The sequence below is a fragment of the Salvelinus alpinus genome, chromosome 8 (assembly GCF_045679555.1).
Source record: "Salvelinus alpinus chromosome 8, SLU_Salpinus.1, whole genome shotgun sequence".
Taxonomy (NCBI): Eukaryota; Metazoa; Chordata; class Actinopteri; order Salmoniformes; family Salmonidae; genus Salvelinus; species Salvelinus alpinus.
In genome coordinates, this window is record NC_092093.1 from 14412713 (window position 1) to 14436938 (window position 24226).

General features: G+C 43.5%; 2 protein-coding genes across 6 annotated transcripts in view; one reads left to right on the forward strand and one right to left on the reverse strand.

Moving 5' to 3' along the window:
* Positions 1 to 416: 416 nt before the first annotated feature.
* LOC139582579 (synaptotagmin-14-like) lies at positions 417 to 21787 on the reverse strand. Of its 4 annotated transcripts, XM_071412707.1 has the most exons (12): positions 21174 to 21787; positions 18630 to 18680; positions 10781 to 10927; positions 9395 to 10427; positions 8461 to 8613; positions 8044 to 8297; positions 7367 to 7537; positions 5228 to 5494; positions 4730 to 4907; positions 3720 to 3776; positions 3376 to 3491; positions 417 to 3195 (listed from the first exon to the last, which is right to left on the reverse strand). In XM_071412707.1, exons 4-12 carry the CDS (start codon positions 10341 to 10343, stop codon positions 2995 to 2997), a joined length of 2346 nt encoding a protein of 781 aa, XP_071268808.1. In that variant the 5' UTR covers positions 10344 to 10427; positions 10781 to 10927; positions 18630 to 18680; positions 21174 to 21787; the 3' UTR covers positions 417 to 2994. The 4 variants fall into 4 exon arrangements, with proteins under 4 accessions (XP_071268808.1, XP_071268810.1, XP_071268809.1 ...); XM_071412709.1 differs by lacking the exon at positions 9395 to 10427; XM_071412708.1 differs by lacking the exon at positions 3720 to 3776.
* Positions 21774 to 24226, forward strand: part of LOC139582582 (cytosolic 5'-nucleotidase 1A-like) — a 45642-nt gene continuing 43189 nt past the window's right edge. For both annotated transcript variants that reach the window (XR_011676384.1, XM_071412712.1), the window contains exons 1-2: positions 21774 to 22048; positions 22164 to 22331. Coding sequence is in view for 1 of the 2 variants with exons in the window: in XM_071412712.1 (XP_071268813.1) it covers positions 21938 to 22048; positions 22164 to 22331 (279 nt within the window). In the remaining variant the exon portion in view is untranslated. The remainder of the gene's footprint in view (positions 22049 to 22163; positions 22332 to 24226) is intronic.

Sequence of the window (24226 nt, forward strand, 5' to 3'; positions counted from 1 at the left end):
ACTAGATTATATTTCCATGGAAGAACATAGTGTGGAGATGTCATGCCATTCATGCAGGGTGATACAATAGCTCTAATTTGTGACACATTAAAGGTGCTGGGTTGGCCACCAACCGGTCGATCTCTAAGGCATTCCTAGTCGATCACCAACTATTTCTGTAAAAAAACAACGATAAAGCCTTGCATTCCTATTTCTTTTATGCGTTTCACGCTGTTGGCGGTATGTGCACTTGATTCTGCTGCCCTAGTACCGGGAAGGTAAATTGTTCCCAGAGAGCCAATCAAATGCCCCTATAGGCATACCGCTGGCCAAACAGATAGCTCAGATCATGGTGTCTGCACAGTATTCTCGAGCCATAGACTTTAAAAATAAGTCTCGTTGCACAGCAAAGAGACCCAACGAATACAGTGAAGAGCTGCTGTTTTTATATGTAAGTTTATGTTCAAGTTCTTATTCAACAGTGTGAACACTTCAACACCTTTATAAGCCATATAAGCTTTATAAGCCACCAGCACTGCAGCTGCAATGAATGAGTATAGCAAAGTGTTCCGATAAGCTTGCCTTGTTATTATTAGTAGCTTGTCTTTTTTTAAATCGAGGAATATTTCACTTTCTCTGGTCATAGGAGTAACAACATTCATTTGTGCATGAGGCAGAAGTAATGCAGTGTGATTTGAGTTTCACCATCAGCTGGAAGACTGTCCCCTTTTCTCCACGGAGGGAAGGAGTGTGGAGGGACCGTGAGTGAGAGGCTCCCTCCCTCCCCTCAGATTGACCATCAGATGCAGCCCATCAATCCAGTACAAAAAAAGAAGCAAATTATTCTGCTCACTAATTTGTGCCTCACAAGTACTACAACAAATTATCTATTACCAGTGTGATCATATACCTAAATGTTTTAAATTTAACTTCAAAATGACCTGAGAAGAACAACATTGGCAGGGCAATTCAAGCATAGCCAATGCAGTGATAATGTATTGGGCCTCATTGCTACAGAACTGTTTTTAATTGGTTAATGTTGCATAGGCTTAAGATTTTTCAGTCATGTTTACAAAAAATCTGAGCGGTAGATCTCAGCTTGCATTTTGACTCAGAAAGTGATCTTGGCTCAGAAAAGGTTGTTGACTATTTAGGTACAGTGCTGTGTTTGATTCTGTAACAATGTTTAAAAGACAACCCAGTGAGCCACAACAAAACTCATACTGTTTTTCTATTCTCAAATGATGATTCAGATGACCACAACAAAAAGACGTGTAACAAACAATGCATCGGGAGATGAAACAGCCGTAAAAAGAAACCCCTAAAATAAGACGAAAAATGAATCTGTCAAATGGATATTGCATAATGTAACGAGAATGTAAACGGAATAAATAAGCATTGCTCATTAGCATACAGTGCCTATAGAAAGTCTAAACCCCCTTGAACTTTTTTCCACATTTTGTTGCATTACAAAGTGGGATTGAAAAATATTTAATTGCAGTTTTTTTGTCATTGATCTACACAAAATACTCCATAATGTCAAAGTGAAAAGAAGATTCTACAAATTTTTACAAATTAATACAAATTAAATAACAAAAATATAGTTGTTGCATAGGTATTCACCCCCTTTGTTTAAGAAAGCTTAAATTAGTTCAGAAGTAAACTGTGGCTTAACAAATCACATAAGTTATGTGGACTCACTCTGTGTGAAATAATAGTGGTTGACAGGATTTTTTGAATGACTACCCCTTCCTCTGTCCCCCATACATACAGTACAATATATAGAAGGTTCCTTAGTCAAGTATTGCATTTTTTTCTTCATTAATCGTAAAAACATTTTGACATTTCATCGTATTTTGTGTAGATCGTTGACCAAAAAATTTGAATTAAATCCATTTTAATACCACTTTGTGACACAATAACATTTTAAGAAATCCAAAGGGGTTGTAGACTTTTTCTAGGCACTGTAGTTGTTGCAGACTATTACAGGCCCAGCTGGCTCTAACAGTCATGGTAACAGTATTCCATTTCATCATCCTCGTTGTCGATGGATGCGAGCTTCAGATGAGAAATGTCTGATGCTGGTGTCATTTGAGGACAGTACCATAGAAATGTCAGCCATATTGAGTGAACCCGTGAGTGTTCCAGTCAAATTGCCATGGTCTCAGGGGCTTAGTCCCTTCTAGTCATTCTCTTTATATGGTCAGTACAACCCCGGAAGAACGGTTTGTTGTAGTCGCTGTTCTTCTCCACACTCTTTGGTCCTCGGTTCAGGATGAAAATGGTCCATTGTAGGAGATATGTATGGTCGTATTTTGATCATCTTCTGTAAACAATTACATGAAGATATACTATTGTGGACCAGAATATGGGAAATGAATGACACAAAATTGTTCTCAATCTGAGACTGAATGGTCCATTTCATGACCAGCGGTGTCCATTTCATGGCCAGAGGTGTCCATTTCACCGTTGAGGTCTATCAGCTGTTATTACAAAGATGAGTCTGACTTTGATGACCCCATCGACAATGACTGGAGCTGGGAGTTTAGCACCAGTCAGTCTGTCAACCAGACCAGTCTGTCTCAGATTAAGTGGCTGGTTTACCGTTTACCGATTAAAGAGTTGTAAAGCAGCTGTCAGTGAACGGGAGACTCCAAGTGGAATCCACGTCCTTCTCAAAGCGCTGCACCCTCACACACATCCCACACCAGGGCACCCTCACACACATCCCACACCAGGGCACCCTCACACACATCCCACACCAGGGCACCCTCACACACATCCCACACCAGGTGCATAGTATAGGTGGATGGTTCCTCACAGCTCCTCGTCTGCTTCTCTGAATGAAGGTCATGGAACCCATTCTCTCTCTCGACACTGAGGTCAACATACCCCGCAATCTTCCTCTTCCTCCAACGTATTCCTCCTCCTATTTAACCATTTAATTTCACATATATTTATACAGCTTATTCTTTGTCAACAAGATCAAATCTGGTGATTCTCATCAAGACCTGTTCAAGATTCCAAGAGCGTGTGCCAATGGCACACCTGCTGTCCCTCGGCCTCCTTCATCTGGCTCCAATGTGCCTGCTGCTCCTCTCCAGTGCTGTTGAGCCCCAGGGACAGCCAGCCCACCTTCTCCCTGGCCTTCATGCTGCTCCTTCGGCTGTACACCGACACCACCAGGGAGACCTCGGACAGCTGGAAGAGGGCCACCTGGAAGACAACAGAGATGGGGTGGGTTGTTTCTCTCTGTCTGTCTCTATATCCCTTCTCTGTCTCACTGTCTCTCTCTCTCTCTCTCTGTCTCTCTCTTTCTTTCTGTCTATCTCTCTGTCTCTCTCACTGTCTCTCTGTCTCTCTCTCTGTCTCTTGCTCTCTGTCTCTCTCTCTCACCTGAAAGACAAAGGTCTCCTTGTAAGTGGGGTTGGGCTGACCGCGGCACACCGATGTCTTGCACTTGGACATCTCCTTGCCCTTGGAGTCCAGCATGGTCAGCTTCACATAGGTGTCTGAGGATGTAGGGAGGGAGTGAGAGAAGGGGAGAGCATGGTGAGAGGCTGCCATCTAGTGAAGATTAATGAACATAACAGTGAAGAACGGCCTGTGGATAGTGTCATTTTCGATCCCAGAAATTTTTCGGTTCTCTTTCACGATATGCCAACATTATCGGAGAGGAGCAGACACAGAGTCTCTGGTATAGATAGAACAGGTGTATGGATTGATAGCAGAGGACTCACCTCTCATGATATAAAGTTGTCCCCCTATTAGCTGTTTTATACAACAAAACAGACCGTCTGGGACACAACACACAAAGGGCCAGGAAGGAACGAGGAGAGAAGAGGAAAACAGGAAGGAAAGAGAGTTTAGAGAGGATAAAAGGAAAGACAGTTTAGAGAGAGGATAAAACACTGAAAGTAAGTAAATAAGAGGCAAGAATATAGAGGTTATTCCACCATCAATAATAAAACATGTTATTCAAATCTATTCAAATCAACATTTTAATGCTATAGCTACCCTACTCAATAACATGATCAACTATGTCTTATAGTAGAAGAGAGCAATGCCTTCCATCCCTGTCTCATGTACAGACCTGGGTTCAAATAGCATTTGTTTCTTTAGAATACTTAAGCTGCGCTTGATTGAGCTTGCCTGGCACAATGGAACCAATGCACTACTATTTCAACCCAGGAATGCTATAGCTACCCTGATTCTATAGTTACCCTACTACTATTGCTACCCTGATACTATAGTTACCCTACTACTATAGCTACCCTGATACTATAGCTACCCTGCTGCTATAGCTACCCTGATACTATAGCTACCCTACTACTATAGCTACCCTGCTACTATATCTACCCTGCTACTATAGCTACCCTACTACTATAGCTACCCTGCTACTATAGCTACCCTACTACTATAGCTACCCTACTACTATAGCTACCCTACTACTATAGCTACCTTGATACTATAGCTACCCTGCTGCTATAGCTACCCTACTACTATAGCTACCCTACTACTATAGCTACCCTACTACTATAGCTACCCTACTACTATAGCTACCTTGATACTATAGCTACCCTGATACTATAGCTACCCTGCTGCTATAGATACCCTACTACTATAGCTACCCTACTACTTCTACATACCATTATTAAAGATACAACAGAAGAGAGCCCATCCATATGTGATGTCATCCATATGTGATGTCATCAATAAGTGATGTCATCCATATGTGATGTCCACTCACTAGGAGGTTTGTCTGAGGCTGTGTTGTTGAACTGTCTGCCCTGGATGACCTCTGCAGAGAGCCTGCCAGTGGTGGAGTTATAGATGAGCCCCAGCAGGATCTCTGGTGTGGAGTCCCATGTAGAGCGGTAGGACAAAGCTGCCACGCTGCGAGACACACTCACCAACGACCCACAGCCCTGTATAGGGAGACAGGAGAGGACCGCTAACACCACATACAGAGTTACAGAGAGGCCTTGGTATGAGAGTGGCCTTGGTGGGAATCAGTACAATGCAACTGGATGGCTTGGATTGTGTGAGACTATGCTTTGTCTAAGGGTCAGTCTACGAGATACTGTACCATTATAGTGCATGCATTTTAAACGATAGCTTCTACTGGTCATTTATCTTTGTTCATATCATACAAATCAGACTTCTATGGTGAGAATTTGCACAAACAGACTCCTCCCACACACACACCCCCCTCTCCACCACCAGCCCTATCTCCCCAGCCACTCACTGTTAGTGCTGTGCCAGGCTCCAGTGTAACGGGCAGAGCCATCTTGCCCTGCAGGTTGAGTTTGGTCAAGTAGAACACCTTCTCTCCCAGCACCTTCTCCTTCTTCATCCTCCTAACGCTGTAGAGACGGAACCTGATGGCGTGGTCCGCCAGCGCCCCCTGCTCCACCCGGGTAAAGCCGAAGGTCTCTGTGAACATGGGGCACGGCCCCCTCTGCACCCCCGTCTTGGCACGTTGCTTCTTAGTGGGCAGCAGCACCAGGTGCACCTACATTTTGATTTACAGATAACATTTGACTTAAAACATACATGTATCCTGTGTGTGGTTGAAAAATTCCAGGAACGTTCAATAAAATCCCTGGTTTTCCAGAATCATGGTTGGAGGATTCCTTATTTCCTGCTTATTCCCTGCTGATTCCAGGAATCCTCCAACTGGGATTTCGGGAAACCAGGGAATTTATTGAAAGTTCCCGTACTTTTGCGACCCTAATCCTGTGGCTCAGTCAGTAGATCATAGCACTGGCAACTTCAGGATCGTTGGTTTGATTCCCGCTGGGGCCACCCATATGAAATGCACGCATGAGTTTAAGTCGATATGGATAAGAGCGTCTGCTAAATGGCATGTAGTATTTTTTATTATAGTTATAATGCTTTATAACTTGCTATATGCATGAATGGGTTATAATATAGTATGCCTCTTTTCTGTATAATTTCAAAATCATTTTAACTGAAGCTGAAGCTCTTATCCAGGGTGACTCAGTACATTCAACTAAGGTAGGTACGAAGGTAGGTACGAAGGTAGGTACGAAGGTAGGTACTAAGGTAGTTACTAAGGTAGTTACTAAGGTAGGTACTAAGGTAGTTACTAAGGTAGTTACTAAGGTAGGTACTAAGGTAGTTACTAAGGTAGTTACTAAGGTAGGTACTAAGGTAGTTACTAAGGTAGTTACTAAGGTAGTTACTAAGGTAGTTACTAAGGTAGGTACTAAGGTAGTTACTAAGGTAGTTACTAAGGTAGTTACTAAGGTAGGTACTAAGGTAGGTACTAAGGTAGTTACTAAGGTAGATACTAAGGTAGGTACTAAGGTAGGTCCTAAGGTAGGTACTAAGGTAGTTACTAAGGTAGGTACTAAGGTAGTTACTAAGGTAGTTACTAAGGTAGGTACTAAGGTAGTTACTAAGGTAGTTACTAAGGTAGTTACTAAGGTAGTTACTAAGGTAGTTACTAAGGTAGTTACTAAGGTAGGTACTAAGGTAGATACTAAGGTAGGTACTAAGGTAGTTACTAAGGTAGTTACTAAGGTAGGTACTAAGGTAGTTACTAAGGTAGTTACTAAGGTAGTTACTAAGGTAGTTACTAAGGTAGGTACTAAGGTAGTTACTAAGGTAGTTACTAAGGTAGTTACTAAGGTAGTTACTAAGGTAGGTACTAAGGTAGGTACTAAGGTAGTTACTAAGGTAGTTACTAAGGTAGGTACTAAGGTAGGTACTAAGGTAGTTACTAAGGTAGTTACTAAGGTAGGTACTAAGGTAGTTACTAAGGTAGTTACTAAGGTAGTTACTAAGGTAGTTACTAAGGTAGGTACTAAGGTAGTTACTAAGGTAGTTACTAAGGTAGTTACTAAGGTAGGTACTAAGGTAGTTACTAAGGTAGGTACGAAGGTAGTTACTAAGGTAGGTACTAAGGTAGGTACTAAGGTAGGTACTAAGATAGTTACTAAGGTAGGTACTAAGATAGTTACTAAGGTAGTTACTAAGGTAGGTACTAAGGTAGTTACTAAGGTAGTTACTAAGGTAGGTACTAAGGTAGTTACTAAGGTAGGTACTAAGGTAGGTACTAAGGTAGTTACTAAGGTAGGTACTAAGATAGTTACTAAGGTAGTTACTAAGGTAGGTACTAAGGTAGTTACTAAGGTAGTTACTAAGGTAGGTACTAAGGTAGTTACTAAGGTAGGTACTAAGGTAGTTACTAAGGTAGTTACTAAGGTAGGTACTACCACATAAAACAATCACTGCAAGTCAAACGTTCTTCAAAATAACCCCCATCTGCACAAAATCAGTGCTAGTAAGGAAATACATTTAAGGGTGAGTGCAAGACAGACAAGTACAACAGTAAAGTGTTAGTTTGTTTATCCCCCACCTGCCACGCAATGTTCCCTGTCTGTTTGAGTGCGGGGATGTCGGTTGCTGCAGTGACAGTGACGGCAAGGCGTTGCTCGCCCGAGTCGTACTCGAAGGCCACGTCCAGCGTGCCATACTTGGCCAGCGGCTCGGGCTCATAGCCCACGTGAAGATGGGAGGTTGAACCATCCTTGGGGGGGTGAAATAAAGAGAAAGAGAGGAAGACGATAGAGGGGAGGAAAAGATGCATTGAAATTCATGAATCTGTTGGATTCAGTCCTCATCTGTGACATCACAGAGTGAGGTTAGATATAGGCCCTTAGAGCAGGACACAACACTGGGTGAAGGGGAGACGGGAGGGTGAACCATCCTGTGGGGGAGAGGGGGTAAAAGAGAGAGAGAGAGAGAGGATGGTAAGATGGATTTGAATGAATCTGTCAGAGTCAGTCTTCATCTGTGACATCACACAGTGAGGGGGGATCATAAAGCAGGACATGGCACTGGGTGAGTGAGGGGTAAGAGACTGATGGTAGGCCTATCATAGCCAAACAGAGTACTAGCCAATAGGCTTATGTTGTTTGCATTTGCTAGATATCCGGTATGCAACTGAGCGTGTCCGGCTAGCGTGACACATTTCCCTATGGGACATGCTAACAGTTCCCCATCTGGCATACGAGCGTCTATGTCCTAGCTCACCTCTGGTCCCAGGACGGCAGTGCTGTCACTAGGTACATCCTCATCGTAGCCCTTGTTGAGGTAACTCTCAGTGTCCGGGTCAACGCTGGCCTCGCTGGAGCGCTGTGTACCATTACCGTCTGGGGACGACTCCCCCAGGCCCCCCGCCCCAGAACGCGAGCGAGACACCCGGACCGGACTATTCTCGTCCTGATACGGGGGTGGCTGGAGCTCATTGAGGGGAGAGCCTCGTCTCATCCGCTGGATGCTGTTGGCTGTGTAAGACAGTTATGGATATGTTTGATAGGTCTCTTGGGAAATGTTTCAAAGATTTATGCGTGTTCCTCCAATCAGACATAGCATGCCTGTCTGCCTGCGTGTGTGTGTGAGTGTGTGTGTGTCTTTCTATGTATGTTGTCACATCTGTGAGTTTCTCACCTTGTCCGGCGGAGGCCTCACTGCTGTGGTCGCTGGTGTGTTTGTGTCGGTTGTCCCAGACTGAGGCTCTGTGCTGGGCTGAAGGTTCAGAGTGTTCCCCTGGTCTGTCCTCTTCACTGTCCTCCTCAGAGCCAAGCTCTGGGCAGCTCTGCTCTGGATAGGTGCACACCGATACACACACACACACACACACACACACACACACACACACACACACACACACACACACACACACACACACACACACACACACACACACACACACACACACACCACACCACACAAGATCATAGTACCTCATCACCATCAGCCCAACATAAGACACAACTCCACCCTCAGAGCCCGTATTCACAAAATGAGGAGTGCTGATCTAGGATCAGTTTGGCCTTTGATATCATAATGAATCAGATTATATGGACACGGTGGGGATCATAGACAAGCACTGCTATTCTGAGACGCTATGTGGATATGGGCCCTGATCATAGAGGATGTGTTTTTAACTTTTCAAGCCCCTATTCCATCTCCCTGTTCTATCTATTTAATGGTCTCCAGATAGATACCAAACTGATCAAATCGTACACTAGAGTTGATCTTAGTTGATCTTAGACGAACATCATAGAAGAGAATTATCATATTTCTAACTGGTAAACTCTCTCCCTGTATCCATGATGTCACATCTACAACAATCATTGAGAGAAATAGGGAAACCCGTGAGAACTAAAACAAGTGAACATGACAGCGACAGACAGATGTATTTTGATCCATCGATGACTGTTAAAAACTGAATTTGTTTAGAACCCTAAACACTGAGTAACAGTTAGATTTCAGTTAGGTCACAGGTCACAGGCCACAGGCCACAGCCATGAAGAGTAGAGGTGAAGAAGAGGGGGAATGTGGTAGAAGAGAGCAGGTAGGAAGCAGCACACCCTCTCACCTTTATCCTCTTTATTCGTCTTCTTGCTCTCTCTCTTCCCTTTCCCTTTCTCTTTCTTCTTGTCACTCTTCTTCTTATTTTTCTCAGAAGCGGGAGACATTACAGGTTCAGTCTCTCCATCTCCCTCGGGACTCATCTCATTCTCTTCCTCCTCTTCAGCTTTCCCCTTGTTTTTCTTTTGGGGTGCTCTCGACTCTTCCTCAGGGCAAAGAGATTGTGGTGGATCACTATGGTCGTCACTCTGGTGGACCCCATTGGATTTGTCCTCTTTCTGGCCCTCTTTGTTCTGACTAGCAGTGTGGTTCTCTTTCGGCAATGAGCTGGTTTCTTTATCTTCAGGCTCTTCCTCAATGGTCTCTTGATGGCTATTTTTCTTCTCTTCCTCCTGTTTCAGCCTCTCCTCCTTCTTCTTGTCTTTCTCTGCCTTTCTCTTCTCCTTCTCCTCTTTCTTCGTCTTCTCCTCCTCCTTCCTTTTCTCCTCCTTTTCCTTGTCCTCTGCAGAACTCTCCCCTGGTTTTACCACTCGCCAGCCTCCATCTTTCCACACCCATTCCAATTGGGCTGGAACATAGTCCTCTGCTGTCACGTCACTCGATTGGTTATTCTTCGAGTCATTGGATTGGCTGAGGTTGGAGCTGTAGTCTGCCAAGCTTGAGCAGGCCTCAGAAGCCTGCCTCTTGATTTTGCTCCTGAATGAGTCTGCTATCCCTTCCTGGGCCTTTCCTTCCTTGCTGTCCTGGCCCCCCTCTGCCGCTTCTGCAGCCTCCTCCTCCTCCGTCTGCACCTTCTTGATGACCTGGTCGCTGAGCTCAGTCAGCTGGTCACTGACGCTGTAGGTGGCATCACTGACGGCGCTGGCTAGGTCGTCCACTCTGCTGCTGACTGAATCCAAGATGGAGGAGATGTTTACAGATGGTAGGTTCTGCCCAAAGCTCTTGAAGAACGCCATGTTGGGTGGACTTGCTGACGGCTGTCCTTCTCCACACTGTCTGGTTGGTTCTAGATTATCTTATCACCTCATCACAGGCTCTGGCTGGGACATTTGGTTCATTAGAGTGTGTGGGCCAGGTATTACTGTCTGAAATCCATGACTTACACTTTATACATGTATGAGGAGGACAATTTGTGGATAATGTCTATGCATGACCTTCTCATCCACAAGCATGTATCGTAACAGTGATTGTTTGTCAGACAATCAGATATGGATTTATTTGTATCATTTTGGGACAATCCCCAGAACCTACATTAAGCCTAAACCTGAATCAATACATTTGCTTTTCATTCCAGAACTAGGCTTTATCTGTGTCCAGGAAACTAGCCTAGGACCATAGAACAATAAACAAACTGCTTACAGACTTTGAGTGTTGTACCACTTGATGTGTTTACCTTGCTGGTTGGGCCTATAGTCGTCGAGGCGTGGCAGCTCGCTGGTGCTCTCCACTGACAGCTTGTTGCTGACGTAAAGAAAAAAGAGAGCCATCACGGCCACGAAGGCCGCAATGGAGGATAGGACTCCTAGCAGCTCTGGAGAGACTGAGGGGAGGGGAGGAGAGGAGAGGAAGAGGAAGAGGAAGAGGAAGGAGGAGAGGAGAGGAGAGGAGAGGAGAGGAGAGGAGAGGAGAGGGAGAGAGAGAGAGAGAGAGAATAAAAGACAGACATATAGAGACAAAGAAGAAGACAAAAACAGAGACCAAGGAGACTGTGTGAGTAGGCTGAGTAGAGAAACCTGATAGCTTCACCAGTATAGTACAGTAGAAACCTGATAGCTTCACCGGTATAATACAGCAGAAACCTGATAGCTTCACCGGTATAGTACAGCAGAAACCTGATAGCTTCACCGGTATAGTACAGCAGAAACCTGATAGCTTCACCAGTATAGTACAGCAGAAACCTGATAGCTTCACCAGTATAGTACAGCAGAAACCTGATAGCTTCACCGGTATAATACAGCAGAAACCTGATAGCTTCACCGATATAGTACAGCAGAAACCTGATAGCTTCACCGGTATAGTACAGCAGAAACCTGATAGCTTCACCAGTATAGTACAGCAGAAACCTGATAGCTTCACCAGTATAGTGCAGCAGAAACCTGATAGCTTCACCAGTATAGTACAGCAGAAACCTGATAGCTTCACCAGTATAGTACAGTAGGAACCTGATAGCTTCACCAGTATAGTACAGCAGAAACCTGATAGCTTCACCAGTATAGTACAGTAGGAACCTGATAGCTTCACCAGTATAGTACAGTAGGAACCTGATAGCTTCACCAGTATAGTACAGAAGAAACCTGATAGTTTCACCAGTATAGTGCAGCAGAAACATGATAGCTTCACCAGTATAGTGCAGCAGAAACCTGATAGCTTCACCAGTATAGTGCAGCAGAAACCTGATAGTTTCACCAGTATAGTGCAGCAGAAACCTGATAGCTTCACCAGTATAGTACAGAAGAAACCTGATAGCTTCACCAGTATAGTATAGTAGGAACCTGATAGCTTCACCAGTATAGTACAGCAGAAACCTGATAGCTTCATAATTACAGTACAGACCAGTTAACTTCACCATTCCAGTCCCTGGGTGGTAGACCAGGTGCTGCTGGAAGTGGTGTTGGAGGGCCAGTAGGAGCAGTCTTCCCTCTGGTCTAAGGATATCCCAATGTCCCAGGACAATGAAGGGGACATTGCCCAGTACATAGGGTGCCGTCTATAGAATGCGATGTTCAAAGGGTGTCCTGACTCTCTGTGGTCATTAAAAATCCCATGGCACTTATCGTAAGAGTAGGGATGTTAAGTTAACCCTGCTGTCATGGGTAAACCATTATAGTACAGTTAGCTTCACCATTACAGTATAGTACAGTACAGTTAGCTTCACAATTACAGTATAGTACAGTATAGTTAGCTTTATCATTACAGTACAGTGTAGTTAGCTTCACCATTACAGTACAGTTAGCTTCACCAGTATAGTACAGTGCAGTTAACTTTATCATTACAGTACAGTACAGTTAGCTTCATCATTACAGTACAGTATAGTTAGCTTCACCATTACAGTACAGTACAGTTAGCTTTATCATTACAGTACAGTATAGTTAGCTTTATCATTACAGTACAGTACAGTTAGCTTCATCATTACAGTACAATACAGTTAGCTTCACCATTACAGTACAGTACAGTTAGCTTCACCATTACAGTACAGTATAGTTAGCTTCATCATTACAGTACAGTATAGTTAGCTTCATCATTACAGTACAATACAGTTAGCTTCACCATTACAGTACAGTACAGTTAGCTTCACCATTACAGTACAGTACAGTTAGCTTCACCATTACAGTATAGTACAGTACAGTTAGTTTCACCATTACAGTACAGTACAGTTAGCTTCATCATTACAGTACAGTTAGCTTCACCATTACAGTACAGATAGCTTCACCAGTACAGTTAGCTTCTCCAGTACAGTACAGTTAGCTTCTCCATTACAGTACAGTACAGTTAGCTTCATCATTACAGTAAAGTACAGTTAGCTTCACCAGTACAGTTCTGTTAGCTTCACCAGTACAGTTAGCTTCACCATTACAGTACAGATAGCTTCACCAGTACAGTTAGCTTCACCAGTACAGTACAGTTAGCTTCACCATTACAGTACAGTTAGCTTCACCATTACAGTACAGTACAGTTAGCTTCACCAGTACAGTTATCTTCACCAGTACAGTTAGCATCACCAGTATAGTACAGTACAGTTAGCATCACCTACAGTACAGTACAGTTAGCTTCACCAGTACAGTACAGTTAGCTTTACCAGTACAGTACAGTTAGCTTCACCATTACAGTACAGTTAGCTTCACCAGTACAGTTAGCTTCACCATTACAGTACAATACGTGATTAATATTTTAATTCAAAGCTCAGCAGACACGTTTATGTATGCCAACAATAAATCATGTTATTAAGCAGCATCCATTGTTATTGCTGAGCTACTATATTTACTGGGTGCAAATGTTCCTTTTGTTTTGTACACTCAGTGTACAGGCCATTGAATAGCCACTGGTGCATGAGTGGCTGTTGAATTACAAAAATAGAACAGAGATGCCAGAGGAAAGAAAAGTTCAGAACATACTTCAAAAGTCTACATGAGAGGCTGAATTTTGATCTGATATGCACATGCAGTGCCACTGAGAACAATTCAGGAACACTGAGAATAATTCAGGAACACTGAGAATAATTCAGGAGCTATGAAGGGTCATTGGTAGAGTATTGTGGGCGGACGATCATCAATATGAAAACTTCTATTGCCTGAGGAGTCAAGTCATTACAGCTCTCGTTCACACTACATCTCCAGAGAAAAGGCCCACCATTCATCCAACCTCTTGCCCTCTTCCCCAGTGCTCCCGCACATTGGCTAACCGGGCGATCTGCATTGTGTCCCACCCACCACCCGCCAACCCCTCTTTTACGCTACTGCTACTCTCTGTTCATCATATATGCATAGTCACTTTAACCATATCTACATGTACATACTACCTCAATCAGCCTGACTAACCGGTGTCTGTATATAGCCTCGCTACTTTTATAGCCTTGCTACTGTATATAGCCTGTCTTTTTACTGTTGTTTTATTTCTTTACTTACCTATTGTTCACCTAACACCTTTTTTGCATTATTGATTAGAGCCTGTAAGTAAGCATTTCACTGTAAGGTCTACACCTGTTGTATTCAGCGCACGTGACTAATAAACTTTGATTTGATTTGACTGAGTTTAGAAGGAACTACTTCTCGTGGACTATCTCTTCTTCTCACCATGGCAACAGGCAGACACCACTGAAGCCTGACAACTGACAAGAAGTAGTGCCTTCTCCTGTGTCCTCCTCTCCCAAACGAATAGACTGATAGTCAAAGCTCAGCGAAAAGAGTGAAAGAGAGAGAGAAAGATAAGAGAACAAAAACCCACGGGCACAGCTCACCTTCTCCATTCTAGCAGCTTTTCTTTTGTTTACATTGAGGATGTGTCTGAAGCCCCTACCGTCTAGCCTACGGCGAACTTTTCCATTCTGTCAAAACAGCAGTGTTGTTCCTCTTAGTGGTAATCTGGTTATCCAAGACAATTATTGAGTCCTACACAAACAAAATGCTAAAAAGTCCAAAAACATAAAAATTGGTTATGATCCTAATATTGAGTCCAACATAACCAACAGCTGTTACAACACTTGGAGACCATGTGGTGATCTTCTAAGTTTGGTACAAAAATTCCTCGATTCTCAACAACACCTAACACAGTTACAGTACCTATCCTCTCTCACTGGTGACAATTCTGGTAATTGAGTCAAGTTAGGTGTCCTTGAAGTCCAAAAGTGTCCCTGAAGTCCAAAAGCCAGGCATAACTGTACTGTACAGTATGTCCCTCTCCCTGTCCCTAACCGGAGTGTGGTGGTGTACTGCTGTGTACATGTCAACTGCCCCTAAATAATTCAAACACCTGCAGTAACAGGATGCCTCTCTCATTGACAGATGCTAACTGAGCGTTAGCCACCCCATGCTAACCTGACCTGAGCCCGTGTTCACAAAGTCCAAGTGCTGATAGAGGAGCAATTTAGCCTTTTTAGATCTTAATGAAGGGGATTTTATGGGCAGGGGGACCTGATCCTTTGAATATGTACCCTGAGCTCCACGTTGTCCCACTCTGCACTCACTAAGGAGTACTGTAATAAAACAATGGAGACGATGGTCATGGAGGCTGGCGGTCATGGGGGCTGCTGGTCATGGAGGCTGCTGGTCATGGAGGCTGCTGGTCATGGAGGCTGCTGGTCATGGAGACTGCTGGTCATGGAGGCTGCTGGTCATGGAGACTGCTGGTACTGGAGGCTGGCGGTCATGGAGGCTGGCGGTCATGGAGGCTGCTGGTCATGGAGGCTGGCAGCCATGGAGGCTGGCAGTCATGGAGGCTTCTGGTCATGGTGGCTGCTGGTCATGGAGACTGCTGGTCATGGAGGCTGGCGGTCATGGAGGCTGGCGGTCATGGAGGCTGCTGGTCATGGAGGCTGGCGGTCATGGAGGCTGGTGGTCATGGAGACTGCTGGTCATGGAGGCTGCTGGTGAGTGAAGTCATGGATACAGTCGACTGACTCATTTTATCAGTCATAGGACAGATGGGATGGGCTTGTATGATGACTTTCCACAGCTGCAGAGTGGATTGGTTGTGTGTGTGTGTGTGTGTGTGTGTGTGTGTGTGTGTGTGTGTGTGTGTGTGTGTGTGTGTGTGTGTGTGTGTGTGTGTGTGCGTGCGTGCGTGCGTGCGTGCGTGCGTGCGTGCGTGCGTGCGTGCGTGCGTGCGTGCGTGCGTGCGTGCGTGCGTGCGTGCGTAAGCGGGTGGTGGAGGTGAGTGTGTGTGTGTGTGTGTAAGCGGGTGGTGGAGGTGAGTGTGTGTGTGTGTGTGTAAGCGGGTGGTGGAGGTGAGTGTGTAGGGTTGCGTGGGGCAGTCTATGAACCGAGAATCAGAGAAAGGAAACACCAACGTGTGCTCTGCTGGACAGTTTGTCAACTGGAGTCCAGAGCCTCAGGGCTGCATCTGGTATCCAGGTAACAGCCACAATATATTTTAAAACGCAGTTCACAAAATCAGTAATTAAAAGTGAAAACATGAACATTTGACATTCAACTAACGAAATATATATGTTGACAGCCGAGTTACTCTGACAAATGTGTACCAGGTTTGTCCACAGAATTCTAATTCAAGAAGTCATGTGATTATCTGAGATTCTTTGATCGGACAATAAAACGACTGATTAGAAAGAAAAAAAAACTTTTATTATAATATTTCCTCTTTGCATAATTCATTGTTTGCATTCAGGCTAGCTGAGCATGGTAGCAATGGCAACAATGTTTTGATACCCTTTTTCAGGATCCACTATCAGGGTGCCATTGTAAGTGTGTTTGAGGTTACTACAGGAAATATAGAGTGCACGTAGTGGAAACGTTGCTTACACATGGACCCCCACATACGAAAACAAAACCTCTGTGGTAAATAAATCATGAATACTGCTGCTTTCTCCAGAGAAGAGCTTTAAAACTTGATATGCCACCCATTAATAATTCACAACCAGATATACAGTAGAATCTTCAAGAAGTTTGTAACTATAACTATTGAGTATCCCTCTACATATGTAGGATCTTAATTTGAGACAGTTCGCTGCGGCAGGAAAATAATCCTTTAGCAACAAGAAATTTGAATTATTACGTGGATTATAATGAACGTAAATTTTTTGTAGGGGTTGATACATTTTTCATTACGAACAATAAAGTGGAGTTAATTACAATTAAAGTGGAGATCACAAACTTTAGAAGCCTTTTTAACCTTGAATACACTACACGTTTGCATTTCCTGCAGTGCAGAAACATTCTCAGCAACAAAAGAGTGATCAAATTAAGATCCTACATGCAGTGAATTCGGAAAGTATTCAAACCCCTTGACTTTTCCACATTCTGTTATGTTACATCCTTATTCTAAAATGCATTAAATTCATTTTTCCCTCATCAATCTACACTCAATACCCCATAATGACAAAGCTAAAACAGGTTTTTAGAAATTTTTGCATATGTATTACATTTTTTAAACAGAAATACCTTATTTACATAAGTATTCAGACCCTTCACTATGAGACTCAAAATTGAGCTCAGGTGCATCCTGTTTCCCATGATCATCCTTGAGATGTTTCTACAGCTAGGTTGGAGTCCACCTGTGGTAAATTCAATTGATTGGACATGATTTGGAAAGGCACACACCTGTCTCTATAAGGTCCCATAGTTGAGAGTGAATGTCTGAGCAAAAACCAAGCCGTGAGGTCGAAGGAATTGTCCGTAGAGCGCCGAGACAGGATTGTGTTGAGGCACAGATCTGGGGAAGGGTACCAAAATAAATCTGCAGCATTGAAAGTCCCCAAGAACACAGTGGCCTCTATCCTTTTTAAATTGAAGAAGTTTGGAACAACCAAGACTCTTCCTAGAGCTGGCCGCCCGGCCAAACTGAGCTGAGAAGAACCTGAGGGAGGTGACCAAGAATCCGATGGTCACTCTGACAGAGCTCCAGAGTTCCTCTGTGGAGATGGGAGAACCTTCCAGAAGGACAACCACCTCTGCAGCACTCCACCAACCAGGCCTTTATTGTAGAGTGGCCAGACGGAAGCCACTCCTCAGTAAAAGGCACATGACAGCCCGCTTGGAGTTTGCCAAAAGGCACCTTAAGAACTCTCACACCATGAGTAACAAGATTCTCTAGTCTGATGAAACCAAGATTGAACTTTTTGTCCTGAATGCCAAGTGTCACATCTGGAGGAAACCTTCACCATCCCTACGGTGAAGCATGGTGGTGGCAGCATCATCCTGTGGGGATGTTTTTCAGCGGCAGTGACTGGGAGACTAGTCAGGATTTAGGGAAAGATGAACAGAGAAAAGTACAGAGAGATCCTTGATGAAAACCTGCTCCAGAGCACTCAGGTCCCCAGACTGGTACGAAGGTTCACCTTCCAACAGGACAACGGCCCTAAGCACACAGCCAAGACAACGCAGGAGTGGCTTTGAGACAAGTCTCTGAATGTCCTTGAGTGGCCCAGCCAGAGCCTGGACTTGAACCTGATCGAACATCTCTGGAGAGACCTGAAAATAGTTGTGCAACGACGCTCCCCATCCAACCTGACAGTGCTTGAGAAGATCTGCAGAGAAGAATGGCAGAAACTCCCCAAATACAGGTGTGCCAAACTTGTAGAGTCATACCCAAGACGTCTCGAGGCTGTAATCGCTGCCAAAGGTGCTTCAACAAAGTACTGAGTAAATGGTCTGAATACTTATGTATATGGGATATACATTTGCAAACATTTCTAAAAATCTGTTTTTACTTTGACATTATGGGGTATTGTGATGTCATTATGGGGTATTGTGATGTCATTATGGGGTATTGTGTGTGGATTGAGGAGGAAAAAAACAAATGTAATCAATTTTAGAATAAGGTTGTAACGTAACAAAATGTGGGAAAAGTAAAGGGGTCTGAATACTTTCCGAAGGCACTGTATGTGTACTCCAAAGATCCAACTGAGCATGTTAGATAGCTACGTGCTTTGATGGAGCCATCTTCCTATTTTTAAGGGGGATACAAGTACAGTCAAGCAGACAGACACAGATACATAGAGTACAATGGAGTACAGACAGAACGATAGACAGACAGAATGTAGACAGACAGACAGGACGCCCCCCTGATCTTACCTCGTCTGGCACAGATGAGCTCATGCACGCCACAGCTCCTCCCTCCACCACCTAAGGGTTAAAGGGATAGGAGCGTCAGGGGTGAGGAGTTAAGATATTGCTCTGCGTCTCAAGGGTGCCACATGTCGGTCCCTATGACGGCTCCTCCACAGCCTCTCCCATAGAGGTAAACCAAGGCTATTAGAGGCAGGTGACACACTAATTAACTCCAACCAACTAATCTCATGGAGTTATCAAGTGTTTAATTACATGTAATTCCTGTGAGGAATCCTAACTGAATAGGGTTTTAGAATAGAACAACTGTGTCTGTCCTTAAAACTGTTTAATTTATAGTATACAGAGTATATGTAACATGTGGGAGGATTTGCCAGCTTTAGCCGCGGAGGGGTTAGGAGAAATTCATGTTCATCACCCACCATGTTAGGTCATCAGATGCTTAAAAAAATAAGTCTCTACAAAAACAAATCAAAGCTAGCTAGCTACGTTTTTCCTTGTCGCACCTACGTTAACAATATATCCAATTTCAGTTTGTGTACGGTCTGCTTGTGTAGACGCATATTGCATCATGATTGCAAGTTGTCCTGATATCTTCTCCAACTGTCCTGATATTTTCTCCAACTGTTCCGTTATCTGGTTTTAATGTCCATTCTAGAATGCCCTTTTAGCCAATCAGAAATGAGTATTCAGCCATGCTGTGGTATAATTATAAACTAGTTGGTTTAAACCCTGAATGCTTACTGGCTGATTGGCTGACAGCCGTGGTATACCACGTGTATGACAAAATAATTTATTTGTACTGCTCTAATTACATTGGTAACCAGTTTATAATAGCAAATAGTTACCTCGAGGGTTTGTGGTATATGGCCAATATACCACGGCTAAGGGCTGTATCCAGGCATTCCACAGCCCTTAGCCATGGTATATTGGCCACATACCACACCCTCTCGTGCCTTATTGCTTAAATAGATCAGTGTTCTTAACCCTGTATTCAAACCTTTTCAAACTCATAAGACAATAAAGACACACAGGCACAAATACACACACACACACAGATACGGGGCAGATGCGCACATGCAAGGCACACACACACACACACACACACACAGAAACAGAAACAGACACACACAGAAACAGACACACACACACACACACACACACACACACACACACACACACACACACACACACACACACTTGGCACTATGCTATGTAGTACTTAATGTTCTGAGTGGCTACAGAGAGAGTGTACTATAGCTCTTAGTCTTATTACTGTAGTTCAGGCTCTTGACTTTTCACCCTCATATTACACTACTGAGTGTGTACTATACTCCCTATGGAGGGTGAGTTTACAGACACAGGAAATAAAAAGACATCACTGAGGTCAATAAGGCAACAAGGGCAGTCAGAGCAACCCGTCTCCTGAGCTTTCACAAACACCAACCTATGCACTCAGTCTTAGCCAGCTTGATTAAAGCACTCCTTTCCCATCGACATGTTTGAAAAATAAACGGAGGTTGCTCCAATAGTGCAACACAGGCTACTGCTTAAACATGTATAATGTTTTTACTTTGACGGTATATGACAAGTAGAGTCTACTCTTTCTATCTCTTTCCTTCTATGTTTTATATCAACCATACAGCAAACAAGTCAGGTAAAAACAAAACGCATCGTCAAATAGGCAGCTTTTATATCCTCTGCAAAAGCTGTAGCCTACAGAAAATGCTTCCTATTTGCGCTCAATGAAATGTTGTGTTGTGAGCCGAAGCCTGCCCCATAAAAAATTGATATAGGCTACACAAAAGCTATAAGTAATTGATAAACATCTGCCTTTACACCGGTGACCAGTAAAGTATAGATGAGCATTGGCCAAAGACCAGCACATTCACCAGCTGACAGTGACTCTTTCCTCTCTTCTCTCTCACAGCATCACATTTGCCAGGTGTGACGGCAACACTTCCAGTGCTGAGACCGGATAGCAACCAACCAACGTGCGAGAACACGTGACCAAGTAGCCTATATATGTGTATGATACAATATTGCGCAGAAGCAGCCATGCAGCCTTGAATGTAGGCAGTGTAGGAGTTTACCTTTGACAGTATTTATCTGGCTTCAACAGTAGTAAAGTTCACATTCCATTATCCTTTAATAAACTTGAACACTTACTAGGCTATGCTATCCTGTTTCTAACGAACCATTTATGAGGACTCGCACACGTCCATGCGTGAGACTCTGTCAAGACAACGTGATGACCGAGTCACATTTATTTTGTATCATAGCTGTCCACTTCAGGACCACTTAGCGTGGTACAGTAAAGTGTCACGCGGCGCATCCCACAACATCCCCACATCTTTGCGGCTACTCTTCAGCATCTCTGCAGGCTATGTAGGCTACAGCACAAGCTGACGAGACACCGCAATGTGCATGTATATCATTACTAGACATCTATCTTGCTGAATAAATGGTACTGTCACTAAGCATTCTAGCTCTGTCCCATGCAAGTTATATGAGTACAGCAGGTCACCTGTGCCGGTGTGGGCTACTTACCATCAACCGCCATTATGTTCTGTTCCAGATTGAACCAAAGCGAGGGGGTGAAAACTGGGGAGAGGTTATTCTTGTGTTTGAAGGAGGGGGGCATTGTTTGATAGCCTGATCCAAGACCATTCTGACCGCTGCGCTCTCGTTGCGTTTAGCGAAGCCGAAAGTAAACTCGCGAGATCAGGCTGATTTGTATGAGCACCGCACACTGACTTTAGCCTACCTGTGCAATGAAAAATTGTAGGTTATTTGCAATAGCTACTTATCTTAATAATTGCATGTTTAGAAAGTATGATGGATTATGTATAAAAATATGATAGTGCAACATAAATGAATTATATTTGTGTATCACATAGCCTATGTTATGTATTGCTGCATACAGTTATATAAAGTTATACTATTGTAATATTCAAAGTTTCATAAAATAAATGAAAATTGTGTAGTTATCAACAGGCCTATTGGTATTACTGTGTAATTATGTATTACTGTGTAATTATTGGTAAAAACACCCAGATAAAATTCCATGTAACGATATGGCGGGTTGGCCGATATGCAAAAAGTAGCCCGGTAATGTGATTAAAACTAATTATTATGTACATTTTGGTGTTTTTCCTTTTTTTCGAATGAGCATCATGGGTAAAAAGACACGCCCGTCGAAACCTCTCAAACGTTTCCGCAAACTATCCTGTGGGCGCTTGTTCTGATCATCTACATTCGGAATCACTGTTACGGAACTATCAGACTTTGAACTTTTCCATCCCAGGACAAATATGAGTGAAATCAAACCTACCGATCCAGCAGTCACTAACACTGGAGAGGAAAAGGACTGGGCCGCAGCAAAAGCCTTTTTTGACAGTTTAAAAACAAGGAAACCTAGACCCGTAAGTGATACATAAGCCGTTCTTATTTGCCTTTGCAGATAAAATAAGTGTCTACACGGGTCTATAGTATACTATTAGCTAATCTCTTGTATCGTAATTTTTGTTTTCCATATAGCCCAAACCCCAATATGCCGTTACTATCGCCGTCTCTTCTCGCACCCTGTTTAACATGGTTGCGGAGCGGAAGATCTACGAAGAAGAGGGGGTCGAGAAGTATGTGACGTTTCAACAGGAGCACGAGAATGAGCCGCTCATGCCAGGTGTGGCGTTCCCTCTCGTGAAGGTAAATTAGAGGGATTGAATTAACATAGCTAAGGGTATGGCCTACCTGCATGTCTGTGCGTGGGAGAGTCAGAGGGTAGGGTTCCCTTACAATTGCATATGGATTCCTTAGTGGAGGTGAAGGGGAAGCCTGATTCACTGTCATGCCAATGCATTTAGGCCTAGATACAATTTGTGTAATGCATCTAGAATAATGTTTTGCTCAGAATTACAATAGGCAATATTGTTTCCAACTGTTATGCACCATCATTCATCATCATTCATCAATGCATGAATGACACTCCCGAGTGGCGCAGTGGTCTAAGGCACTGCATCTCAGTGCTAGAGGTGTCACTATAGACCCTGGTTCAATCCCAGGCTGTATTACAACCGGCCGTGATCGGGAGTCCCATAGGGCAGTGCACAATTGGCCCAGCGTTGTCTGGGTTAGGGGAGCGTTTGGCCAGGGTAGGCCGTCATTGTAAAATAAGAATTTGTTCTTTATTGACTTGCTTAGTTAAATGAAGGTTAAATAAAAACACTGTGGCAGGTTATTCTGGTTCTTCTTCCCATGCTCTATAATGGTATGCAAGCACAGGATTAGGCCATGTTGTAATCTATAGCAGAACGACAAATGTCCCCTTCAGATAATCTGTGTGGGTGTGTTCGTGCATTTGTGCGTGCGTGTGTGCCAGTGGCGATTTTAGCATGTAGATCATGTGGGATGTATGCCAGTAAAGCCACAACACAAAACAATACATTAATTAGCACTATAACGGTGACAAACGGAGCCCACAAACTGTTAGGGCCTACATAAAGCTGTCCCAACAGCACCTTACCACTGCTACACCTGGCTATCAGTGGAGCCTTGTCTGGCAGCGAAACAGTTCATTCAGCCTCATTTACTTCCTTTTAAAAAAACATAGCTGATATGGCTGACTTGCTTAAACAAATGTGGTTTCTACTGACAATTGAGATGTACAAAGGGGACGATGGCATAAGGGGACGACAAGCAGATAAGAAGCAATCTGTAATTTCGATTAAGACATTAATGAGCAAGCGACAACGGACATAGTCAATATAACTATTTGTTCAGCACTTTTGAAATGTACAGCAACAGAATTCAGAACATGGTCCATTCTTACAGTGTATTCCCTGTACAACAAGTCAGAACCATAGGATAGATAAAGAGGGAATATAAACAGACAATGAAAGCTCTTACAATATTCAATGATTACATTTCTCTAAAACAGGTGATAGACTACATGTGCACCACCAAGTTAGAGCAGTAGGCGATATTAAGAGGTGAAAATAGACAAAATTATTAGGGTGAGGCACATTGAACACCGTTTGGGTTTTTGTGTGTCAAAAAAGATACACGTCATATAACACTATTTGACGTGTTAAATAAACTTTTAATATGACACGTCAAATAACACAATTCTATTATAGAATGTTGTGTGTGCTGAATTTGCACGTGCAAGCCAAGTGCCACCACTACTATCAGTAGCATTGTCAAAGCTGTACAAAACAAGTTTGCAAACAAGCACACACCGGCCACGAACGATGTGTTTACAATATCGCGTTGGTGAAAATAGACCAAATTAGTAGAGTGAGGCACATGGGCTACTAACAGCTTACCCACAATATACACTTAGTATTACTTTCTTAGCTACAATATACATATCTCTCTGGCATCCTACATAATTTATGAAGCAGCATAAGACATTTTTTGGACTCACGTTGTTGTGATGTGCTTGAACAGGAAAGTGGCGCGGCTGTCCTCCGTGGGCAAATTTTGTCAAAGAGAATTGAATGACCGTTCAAAACGTATTTTCCCAGTTTGCGCTGTTTATTCCCGACTTCCCAGTTGCAATGCTTGCAGTTAGCCACTGTCACCAATTCCTTACAAACCAC